This window comes from Calliopsis andreniformis, unplaced genomic scaffold, assembly GCF_051401765.1.
Source record: "Calliopsis andreniformis isolate RMS-2024a unplaced genomic scaffold, iyCalAndr_principal scaffold0076, whole genome shotgun sequence".
NCBI classification, from domain to species: Eukaryota; Metazoa; Arthropoda; class Insecta; order Hymenoptera; family Andrenidae; genus Calliopsis; species Calliopsis andreniformis.
In genome coordinates this window covers 899,268-912,099 of record NW_027480485.1, presented here as the reverse complement: position 1 = coordinate 912,099, position 12,832 = coordinate 899,268, and the positions used below count along the sequence as shown (strand labels likewise).

The following is a 12,832-nucleotide window of genomic DNA, read 5'->3' as shown; positions in this document are numbered from 1 at the left end:
GTGAACGCGGCAACTCTATCTGAAATAATCCTTCGAGGATTTCCAAAAAGAATCGCCCGTTTTCTTAAATGGTCTATTACTTCTGTCGAATTACAACTTTTTGTGGCGTAAAGCCACACAAATTTTGAAAACGCATCGATAACAACGAAGATATAATGGTATCTTTTCTTTGTCGATGGGAGCAGCCCTAAGTGATCCACATGGAAAGTATCTAACGGCACATGGCCTTTACTTATCGCAAATAAAAACTCCTCCTGTCTACCTTCCTTTCTTTCTGCAAGTATACAATCAACGCAACTTCGCAGCACTTTGTCTATTTTCTCCCTCATATTCCGAAACCAATAATTCCTTTTTAATAAGGCTTCGGTTTTTCCGGATGCGAAATGACCGTTTTCGTGAGCGCGTCTAATTATTTGGGTCTGCATTGACCTTGGCACTAAAACACGTATATCCCCATCAATTTCTTTGAATAAGATGCCACCCCTAATTTTAAAACCCTCAGCTTGTCCTGGCTCTACCAGCTCGAATATTTTCTGGATACTTGGGTCCTCCTGCTGTGATTTTCTTAACCTACCGCTCATGCTACTTTCGCTCTCACCTACTAGCAAGCACGATGGAAGAGGGTTCCGACTCAAGGCGTCCACGTGCATAAGGTTTTTACCCGGACGGTGTTCAATAGTGTACTGGAATTCCTCCACTAACAATGCCCACCGCGCGACACGTACTGACAAGTCCTTTTTCCGCATTGTTAAAGCGAACGCTCGGCAATCTGTAATTATTTTGAAAGGTATCCCCAACAAATAGACGCGAAATTTCTTCAGGGATTTTATAATCGCCAGAACTTCTAATTCGTAACTCGCATAACGCTCTTCCGCTGGCGTTGTTTTACCGCCTGCAAAATATATTGGGTATAATTTACCATCACAATCGTCTTTTTGCATTAAAATTGCCCCATATCCGAACTTAGATGCATCAGTATGCAATTCAGTATCTGCGCCAATTTTATATAGTTTTAATACCGGTTTATCATCCTTAAATATTATTGTCATTTCTATCTCTGTCTCGCGTGTTGCAACAGGTTTATAATTATTAATCATTTCGGTTAAACTTCGCCTACGTTCAGTGTCTGCTACGTATGAAATATCCATCCCATTAACCTCGCACTCTAAACTAATCTCAGAAATGCATGGGATATTACTCTTTTCTGCTTTGCGAATCATGACCTGCCCTTGTCTAACAGTCAGTTCTACCGTGTCTAAAAAATCTGTCCCCATCAAGAGTCCGTGAGTCATCAACCGATCCGGTATCACACAAATTATTATCGGATACGTACTCTCGTCTATTCGCACGTCTGTTTTAAATTCGCCAACCGCTTTATTCATATCTGAGCCTATACCGCGAAAATAAACACTGCTATCTCTCAACGCAGGTACCTTCGGTCTAAGCTTATGGTATTGATCGCATCGTATTAAACGTAAATCGCTGCCAGTGTCGATCAAGGCGCTTACCTCACGCTTGCAAATATATACTTTTTTATAATACTTATCACGTGATGTCTGTTGAACGGCAAAGTTTATTCCAGTAGTTGGTGTTTTCTTTGTCGGACAATTTACCGCAATATGTCCAAATTCTCCGCATTCAAAACATTTGGACCCTCTGCTCCTCATCGGACAATTATAGAAAAAATGATCGCGACCGCCGCAACTGTAGCATCTTCCTGGTGTTGCAACCCGTGCCTCTTGTCACTGATGTTCTTCATTGCGCCGCTGTATCCCGTCGTCCCGTCGCTGTACCTCGTTGACTCGCCGTTGAATCCCGTCGTCGCACTGTTGAATCCCATCATCTCGCCGTCGGGGCAGGTTATCCAGTCGCTGGACCTGGTCCCATCGGCGGGGTCCAGATGCTGCTCGCCACATCGCCGCACCTCCGCGCTGTACTACATTGTCGGACCGTTGCACCCCAGCACCTCTTCGCCAATTCTGGTCTTGTACATCCACGCTATATCTTGTGCCCTTATATGTAGTAGACGGCAAAATCACTCCCTTGAACGCCTCTAAAAGTGATGCCTGCGATTTGAACTTCTGCATTTTCGCATGATTTCTCAGCGAATGGTCCGGTATCCCGTCAATTGAATATTCTATAAACTCTTCCTCGTCAATACGAATACGGTTTGCCAAAATCATTTTTCGGTGAAAATACTCGGCAAATGTCTCCTCCTTTTTCCAAATTCGACTCTCAAATTCCCTGCGCGCCGCTATTCGGTTTTGCCTATCACCGAAAATGTCCTTCAACCCCTTCACCAGGTCGTCAATACACATTTCGACGTGTTCTGGCTTCGAATGAAACCATTCGAGAGCCTGATTCTTCAATCGTGATACCGCTAATAATTTTGCTGCGTTGTCGTCTAACTTATATGTTGCTCGTAGGAGTGCCAATTGCCTTTCCTATGCATAGAAAGTTTCACCGTTTCCGTCAAAATAATTCAGCATCGCTTTCATTGATTCGTTCACTATGACCGGTGCATGATGATCTGAATACATTGCTGAGTTTTGTGATATAGATGATTCCCTGACGCTCAGTCCCTGCATTTTGCGCATCATCTCGACTTCGCGTTTCAATAATTGTATCTCACGTTCCTCAAGTTCTTTTTCCTTCCTGAGAATATCCATGTCCCTGATATTACTCGCTACGTCAGCTGATGGACTTGATGTCTCCGATGGATTCCCTCTAGGCGTTTCGTTCAACCCCGAATCATCGTCCGCGCCCACTACAACTGTACCGCTCGTTTGTTCATCCATCCACGAACCCGTCGGATCGTCTAAAATAAGTCTGCTAATCAATTCCTGCTTTAAACCAATCGTGTTCAAACCTCTCGCTTTTAAAATGTCTTTTAATTGTGTCACCGTGAATTCATTCGGATTCTTAGCGGTATTCATCGCGTTACACACTAAAGACACTCAATATCACAGTCTTCACAATTTTCACGGGTTTACACTTCTTGAGCCTTTACGTCACAAAGCTTTTAAATAGTCCACGCGATCGTTCAATTCTTATAGTCTTCACAGTCCACTCTTAAACTTTACACGACTCGATTTCACTGCTCACTCAATCCCGGACGAGCCCCCAAAAAGATTGTGGGATTGGAAGATTTTTGCTAAATCAAGCTCGTGTATATGATAATGTAAGTATATATATATTTGTATAATCACTGGAAATATAATATTACTAAATGACTTAGGCTAAATATTTTAATAATCCACACAATATTCTACGCCTTAACTTCTGATCTGTGCCCTATGCCTTTCCAATCCACTCTGCCGAATTTTCCTTCATCCCGCACCGTCGACACCACTCATTTCTTTCATGCTCTGTCTCACTCACGACCCAAACCTAAACAATAAATCTAAAGCTATCTCCAAGGGTTTGGGACACGGTTCTGCTGACCATCGCCACTCGCCTGCAAAACACCAACGTCCCAAATGGCCCAGTCATAAACAACTTAAGTCTAAATGTTTTTAAACATAACATAATCTTATCGAACCCCACAATACTTCACATATTTAATTTTCTTAGTTTCATTATCTTCGGTTGATTCGTTGATTGGAGTATGAGTCACAGATTCATTATTTTCTTCATAATATTGAGAACACATTTTGATATAATTCTATTTATAAAAACTGTATTCTGGTATACAATTAATAGTAATTAATACAATTTTTCTGTACGAAATATTTCAAACACAATTAACTCACACGTATGACCCGAAGTTTATAGATTGAACTTTATATTTTAGCACAGCATTTAATGAATAACTCAGGCAAGTTCCCGTAAGAAATGTTTTCAGTTGGCTTCCGACCATTGCAAATATGCTTTACTCCTTCCACTTATATTTGTTGTTATGATCAATTGGGAGGGGGAGACTTCCTACTCTCTTTCGTATCACATATCGAGCGCGAACGATCCCCCCCCCCCCCCCCCCCCCCCCGCCACATCCATTGAATTCAGTTTCCCCTCCCCTTACTTTACCATCACAACTATTCGTCAACATGTTCTACATCAATTAGAATTATACATTTTGCCAAATTGTATAATAGATGTCTAATATTTCGTCGTAATTGATTAGCAATACATCTATATATCACTTGCAATCTCACAATGTAATATGAAATATTTATGTTTAGTATTTATGTTCTTATAAATTGTATAAATGAATGCTTGATTCAATAACAGCTGACTAGTCATAAATCTGCATTGTATTTATAACCATTGCATAATACATGAAAAAAAGATGTAAGCATTGTATTTATACTGATACAATAAGTGTTAAAATAATTTCCAAAAAGAATACATTTTTTTTTGCTTGACTAATTATTAAAATGCATTTGTAACATATTATATGATTTATTTAGTTTCTCGAATTGCGTGTGACTTCTCGTCAGCATAATGTCAGCATAATCTAAAATTATCAAAAATTTTATACGAGCAAACAGATGCAACGTGATTGCGACATATGACACCAGTTTAAACTGTGATCAGAATATATAAAAGTAAAATAAAAGATTTGTATGAAATGTGCTGTTACATCCAAGAGTTAACAAGTCATGGACATGGATGAATTTGTTCTTACTGAACACGAATTGCGGGAACAAGCCGTTCGTTTGAATTGTCTAGATGAATACATTGCATGGGAAGAAGGTTGCAACGAATATCTTGAGTCATTGGAACAATATTGTCGAGTAAAGAAACGCCCTCGATTATCAATTGGTACTCAACAATCTCTGGTTGCTCGAATTGCACAATTTGAAAGTCTTAAACTAGTGACGCGTACTCGTTTCGTGCACGAAGGTGCAGGACATTCAAACAATGGTCTCTTGTGGCGTGAATTAGAAACTGCATTCGAAAATCATGTATTGGCAGGTGTTGTGATAAACTCAGATTATATCGATCCACGTAATTTCCTTCACGGTGCGAGAAGTATAGTGCTTTTACATGTCAGACATGCATTGGTGAAGCACACTGCACTTAAAGTGAATACGATATTTAATGGGGAATTTATAGCAGGTGATATATGTGAAACGAAAAGCTTAAATACCAAAGACTGTTAGTTATTTCGCGGATCGGATCTTGAAGAGTGGTATGAACGAAGTATTGGTGAATGTACAATAACATTGTTGGAAGAATTTCAGGAATGTGATAGTGGGTGGACATTGTCGCAAATACTGAATTTAATAATCAATTCAAACAAGTATAATCCGAAGCATGTTGAATGTCATTTCAAGCTACCGCGAGAAATACTACTTAAAAAAGCAGTAATTTCTGTAAAATCCTATGACCACGCATGTTTCGCATGGGCTGTGGCAGCCGCTTTATATTCAGCTAAACAGCATACATCTCAACAAAGTTCCTATCCATATTATAGAACAGTGCTTAATTTTGAGAATATCGGATATCCAATATCCATGAATGATATTAAAAAGTTTGAAACGATGAACAATATCTCCGTTAATCTATTCAGCATCGAAGAAAACATCAAGAAAACAAAGAAGGATCTGAAGTAAGTCATCGTTCCATTGCGTCTCACTGATCAGAACAGGGATGGACATGTGAATTTGTTGTACATAGAGAATGATGGCATAGGACACTTTGCATGGATAAAAAATTTGTCTCGACTTGTTGGCACACAATTAAGCAAACATAAAGAAAAGAAGTTCATCTGTGATCGGTATGTATAAAACGTGTAAAAACATTAAGATTTTAATTTTATGAAGAATAAACGATTATATATGAATACTTTTACAGAAGCTTACACTTCTTCAATTCCTGTGAGAGGTTAGATACTCATCAGAATGATTGTCAGAATATGAATAAATGCACTGTTCTGCCAGCCAGCGAGGACGATAAATGGCTCAAAGTTAACAATTATTGCAGAAAGGATCGGGTTCCGTTTGTGGTTTATGAAGACCTCGAGTGTGTTTTAGAAAAAATTAAGGATAGTGTCGCAGATGAATGTATATCGCATGCATATCAACATCCTAGGGTATTCAGTATTGGATATTGTATGCATTGTTCTTATGATACATCATTATCATCATATCAATATCGTCGCGATATAGACTGCGTTTCGTGGTTTATCCAGGAATTAAAGAATTTAGCACAGACTGTTAAATCTATATTATCTAATAATATCTCTATGGTGCACCTAACGAAAGAGCAGTGGGATGAATTTCACAATGTTATACATTACCATATTTGTGAGAAACCATTCGATATCAACGAAACACGTGTGCGATATCATTGTCATTTAACAGGGCGCTATAGAGGTCCTACACATGTTGACTGTAATATAAATTATAAAAACTCATTCCACGTCCCGATAGCCTTTCACAATTTATCTGGATATGATTCACATTTTATTATCATGGAATTAGCTAACGCATTTGAAGGTTACATTGATTTACTACCTATAACCAAAGAAAAGTATATTTCTGTTACAAAACATTTAAAAGATGTAACAGAAGAAGAATTATGTTGTCGAAATTATATAAGATTACGATTTATCGATTCGTATAAATTTTTAAATACTTGTCTTTGTAAATTAGCGTCTTTTCTCAGTAAAGATAAGCAAACAATTTTATAATCTAATCTTCAAATGTTGTCCACAGAAAAATTTGATTTATTGACGTGAAAGGGTGTCTTTCCGTACGAATACATTGATTGCTTTGGGAAATTAGAAGATTCTTGTTTACCATCGCTGGAATCTTTTTACAGTTCGTTGACTGATGAAATAGTATCCGAAAGCGATTACGCACACGCTGAGAACATATGGCATTCTTTCGAGATTAAAACTTTAGGTGAATACAGCGATTTGTATTTAAAAACAGATATTTTATTATTAGCAGATATTTTCGAAAATTTCCGTGAAAGTTGTATCAAGAGTTATGGTCTAGATCAGGCTCACTATTACACATTACCTGGTTTTATATGGGATGCTATGTTAAGGGGGCAGACTCCTTCGGGGCCTACTCCGATTCGATCGAAGCGCTGCTGCGAAGAAACGGGCATTAGTGAAAACATATAATTTATACATTCGACATTTGATAATGTGGCATCTAGCGTTATCCTGTTGAATTACAAATGAGAAGTGCGAAGGTATAATTGCCAAATCGCATCGTAGGAAAGTTCTGTCACGCTGTTGCCACATCAATTACAATTTTATGCATCAGTAAATCTCTACTGAATATGCCTTGAGCCGATATTTTGCTTCATACGGAATATAGAAAAGGACGGTGCGAGCGAGAAAGAAAGAGTATCACGAATGAAACAATACACATGTGCCCAAAATTATGAAAGTGGTCTGAGAAACAACATTTTCGTATGAGATTCACACAAAATTTCACATTTATAATAAATGTTTATTAATCAAGACTAATTATAATGTCACGTAATATAGAAATATTTTCTAATTAATTCAAATGTAATCCTTTCAATATCCTAAAATAAGAAATATACAATTTAGACCACTTTCATAATTATGGGCACATATATATACTAATATGTGAAATCCTAAAACTTATATATATAGAATTGTAGGATGTTAGACACGTTTAGTTTTAAGCTTATTGTTAGGTATGATAATTTACGACTGGGTCGCGTCGCACGTTAAAGGACTGCAGGCCTGGCGAAGCGAACGGCGCAAGGCATTTTTCCTCGACCAGATGGGGAAATGTCGTTAGGTTTGGAAAACCCATTCAAGAGGCCAAAAAGAACGCAAAGCGTGGGGCAGTTGACCGAACACCTCGGAAGGAGGAACAACCACGTTGTATTGGGCGAAAGGCCATTTTTGTCGCGTTGTTGGTAGATTATCATTAGGTTATAAGTACGATTGCTGGTGTGTTACATTTCAAATATATTTAATTAACTCTAATTTTGATCGCACTGACATTTGTTTCCTATCATACCATCTAAAATAATCCCACAGAATAAATAATTCATTAAATTCATGCTATTCATTCGTTCATTCATTCATACTATTTAAGAAATAAACAAACGAAATTATTTTAATTTTTTTTTATTTAAAAATAAAAATGTTATAAGTGGTATAATTGTAATCTGTGAAAAAGTATACAAAAATTAGAATTATTTGAAATAAAAATTGAAAACAAAAAGAATTAAAAGCTACCACGAGATTCGAACTAGGCACCTACAGATTATGAAGGAATGCCTAATTCACACTCAACTAAGATACTTTCTGGTAAAATTAGTGGATTAAACTATAACTTCTGAAACAATTCCAATTGTTTGTTTATAGTAAATAATAACTATTGAAGAATAATGATTTGTAAATCACCTTTACTTGCTACATTTTCATCGATCAAGAGTCACTCACACTGAACCTCTCGTACTGTTTGCAACGAGTGCAAGACGTTGCGAGTATTCATTAGCAATGTTATAATTTATACATTTAGTGAACAATAAACAACATTTATCATAATATAATGACAAAAACATTATAGGGGTATATATTTTTCGTAAAACCACTCGTTTCAGGGCCCAATTTCGCACAAAATGCAGTTTGACTAGGAATGTTATTATTTTGTTTATAACGTAAAAATTCAAAATTCTATTTCAGCCGTATTTTGTGTTTTGGTTCATAGTATTTGCATACAAATTTGCAAAACGATCGATCAGCATGTTGTCAGTGAAAACAACGACAATATACTATCTTTTAATATATTTTTTAAATAAATTGATATTTTTAAAAACTATTTACATAGGTGGATTCGTCGTTCAAAAATACAGAATCGCCCCATTCATATCATTTTGCTATACGCATTAGTTTTGGAGATATTAAACGAAATATGTGTCAGATACTCTTAGAATTCGTTTCTTATTTTCTTCAGAAATGTAGGCATCTGGCCAACGTCAAGTCCCAAGAGTTTTTTTCAACCACTTCATACCATCATAAAAACGGCCTCCCTGCCAAGGACCCAAAACTTTCTCTTTACCCTCTTTTCCCCACTAAGCTTTTCCTTGTCCTTGCACCCCCTTATTTTGTCAGAAAGAATTAGACCACTGAACTGAACACATCGTTTTTGTAATAAAGAGTATTGAATTATATATCTCGACAATTCGTGTTTAATTTGCCATCCTCCGGGTATACGACATATGTTTTCCACCCCCAACTTTGGGGGTGGTTTTCACACCCTTTAGATGAATTAGAAGCAATAAAAAAATACGTGTCGAATATTTTCGGCTATTCTACAATCCTACAAAGTTTCATCAAAATCGGAGACTTTCACCTCGCGATGTTCCCTTATTATTAAGTATCAAAATCTCGGCTGGAGTTGGATTCGTTCGAGTTCTCCTGATGGGCAGAATTGTAATATGTACATACATATATGTGGCAACAGCGTAACGAAACTTTCAATACATTTTGGCAACTAAGCCTTTCTTGCGTCTGATTCGTGTATTCGATGAATACGCTATTCAGCTGTCAAATTCTAGATTACATTTACCGACTGATCTGTATTTTTATCGATGCTGATGGTAATATGACCAATTTGATTGAGATATACCATTAACGCTTCTAACGGCAAATCGTTGAACTATTTTTGTGTCAAAACGGGTGCAGAACGAAAATTACGCTTTACGCCTTCAAGAAGTGTTAAATTGAGGAAAATCGCATTTCCACGATATTGTGCTAATTCAAGGAAGGGTGCTCTGGTGTGCTATGAGCTATGAACCATTAAATCGTGAGATATTTGCGAAAATGACACTTCGGCAGCCATCTTGCTAGTTTACAACAGCGTCTGTTTCATGCTTACAGGTTGTAATTTTACAGTTTTCTCAACGTATAGTGTTTATTGGAGTTTAAACGGACCAGAGCACCCTGTAGTGAAGTCTACTCGTGGGTTCTGTACCCGCGAAAAATTCATTTATGCAAGTATCGAGACGTAAAGCGTAATTTGCGGAACCGTTTGTCTCTCTCGCTCATCGCGTATACGTGTATGACTTTCTTTGCTTGTGTGAGCGCACGCACACAGCTCAAAACACAAGGAGTCTGCCCCCTTAAAGCATACTAAAGTTAATTTTGAATTGCTCACTGACATCGAAATGGTTTTGTTTACCGAGCGGTGTATACGTGGTGGTTTGAGTCAATGTTCTGGGAGATATGCGCAAGCCAATAATAAGTATATGTTATCCTATGATACATCGAAATCGTCATCGTACCTCATGTACTTTGATATAAACAATTTATATGGATGGGCAATGTGTCAACCATTACCATATGCAGGATTTCAATGGATCGATAGTGTTGAAAATTTTGATGTATCCTCAATTGCAATTGATTCATCGATAGGTTATATTCTTGAAGTTGATATAGAATATCCACAACATCTACATGATGATCATGCTGATCTACCGTTTTGTCCAACACGTGCCAAATCCCCTGGTAAGAAACAGGATAAGTTATTAGCTACATTATACGATAAGGAGCGTTACGGTATACATTATTGCAACTTACAACAGTGTATTCATCATGGTCTTCACATTACAAAGATACAACGCATTCTCGAATTTAATCAATCACCATGGCTTCGCGATTATATAGAACTCAATACTCAATTTCGAACACATGCATCAAATGATTTTGAAAAAAATTTGTATAAATTAAAGAACAATGCAGTATTTGGTAAAACAATGAAAAATGTTCGAAATCATGTTGATGTAAAACATCTGACAAAATGGGATGGAAGATTTGGTGTACAGGCAATAATCTCAAAACCTAACTTTCAAAGCAGAAGTATTCTTTCAGAAAATTTAATTGCAATTGAGTTGCGTAAACTTATGGTTAAATTCAACAAATCAATTTACGTTGGTATGGCCATTCTAAACATATTCCACTACGATTATATGTGTCCATTACACCAACGAAGATGTAAAATTATGTATACTGACACAGACAGTTTAATTTATTATATTCAATGTGAAGATGTTTATGAGATGATGAAATGCGATATCCATAGATTCGACACCAGCGATTATCCAAAAGACAATGTATATGGTATACCGCTTGTCAATAAGAAAGGGCTGGTTCGATGAATTATGAAAACAGTGATTCAATAATGACTGAATTCATTGGACTCAGAGCAAATGCGTATGCTTTGAAAGTGTTTGGTAAAAAAGATGTCAAAACGTTGAAAAGTGTCAAAAACAATGTTGTTGCCAAAATGATCAATTTCGATGATTACAAGCATTGTTTACGCAATGCATATGAAATAACTCGTCGTCAGTCATTCATAAGATCTAAATTGCATAAGGTATATATTGTAACAAAATTGAAAATTGCTCTCAGTCCATATGATGATAAGCGATATCTTATATCTGATTCAAATGATACACTAGCTTGGGGGCATTATAAAATAAAATTGTAAAGGATAGAAGCTGTACAATAATAGATTAAAATTAGTTTACGAAAATCGATTTATTTGCATCTTTTATATTAACGTTATAGCAAAAACATCCTTTTATGTTTACAGTACATTATTTTCATGTATCCATGAATTGCGTGAATTATCAAACCTTAACCATTTAACATATACTTTATCATCCTACTTACGTAATACTTTTTCCACTAAATACACATCGGGATTGATAACGCGTTGTAATTCATGCTCATAAAATCCTCCTGCAATAGGCTTTCCGCATGAATCTTGCAGCAGATAAGTCACAGGATTAGTTATCTATACTTTGATTATCTTGAACACTTCAGGAGTCCAATATGGTGTATATCCTTTGTCGGAAACGGTTTTGTATTTGCTGACGCGTACAGAGACACCAACCTTAAATCTCGGTGAAGCAGCAATCTTTATATGGCTATATACTGTGTTCAAAAGCTTACCAGCAATTGTAGGGGCAACACCACATGGTCGCATTCTAATAGTCCTATGTTTCCGTATGTTGTATTCAGCCACAAGGTTCGGTAATGCGTCGATCCATCTGTATGTTCCAATGAGTACAAATAGTTTCCAAATAGGATGCTTTAAAGTACGATTAAAACGTTCCTCGATGGACGCCTTCATCACTGAATATGTTGAATACTGATTAATATTATGTTTTTTTAAGAATCTCTGTACATCAGCATTGTAAAATTTCTTTTCTTGGTCGGTTTGTAAATTTTTGGGACATCGATCTCGAATTACTTTTGCAAATGCTTTGGCTACTTCGAAACCATTTTTTGTTTTGAGTGGTACAACCCATGCATATTTGCTTAATGTATCTGTAACTGTGAGTATGTAATGATAACCTTCATTGAATCGTGAGTATGGACGCATCTCAACCATATTAGCTTGCCACAGACCATCATATCCATGTACGATAACACGTCTGCGGGGGAAATTTCTTCGTGCTGACGCATGCAACTCCTTTACAAGCTGTTGGTTTTCGAGGCTATGCTTTTCCTTAGATTTCATTGATTTTTACATTGTTGTTACTGCTGTAGTCTGTTATATAATCTTCCTCTTGAGAATGAGGGTTCAATACATGCAATACTTGTCGAACATCATTTTGCAGTATTATTAAATTGTTCTGAAATGTAGCCAATCTTTGTTCAAATTCCTGCTGTATTTGTTGAACATTATTCTGTATTGTTACCACATTGCTTTGAAATGTGCTCAACTTTTTCTCAAATTCCTGCTGTTGAACCTTTAAGATTGATATGCATTGTTCCAAGTACTGCTTATTGACTGCATCTGTGTTGACCTCCAGCTGTGTAACATTTCGAATTTTGTAGTATTTTGCGTCAAAGTTGGAATCAATCATGTAGAGCGCG

General features: G+C 36.8%; 1 protein-coding gene across 1 annotated transcript; it reads left to right on the top strand.

Annotated features, from left to right (window-relative positions):
- The first annotated feature begins 10,113 nt into the window (after nt 1–10,113).
- On the top strand, nt 10,114–11,215 carry LOC143187577 (uncharacterized). Its single transcript, XM_076391806.1, has one exon. The coding sequence runs from the start codon at nt 10,114–10,116 to the stop codon at nt 11,101–11,103; it is 990 nt and encodes a 329-aa protein (XP_076247921.1). The 3' UTR covers nt 11,104–11,215.
- Nucleotides 11,216–12,832: the final 1,617 nt, after the last annotated feature.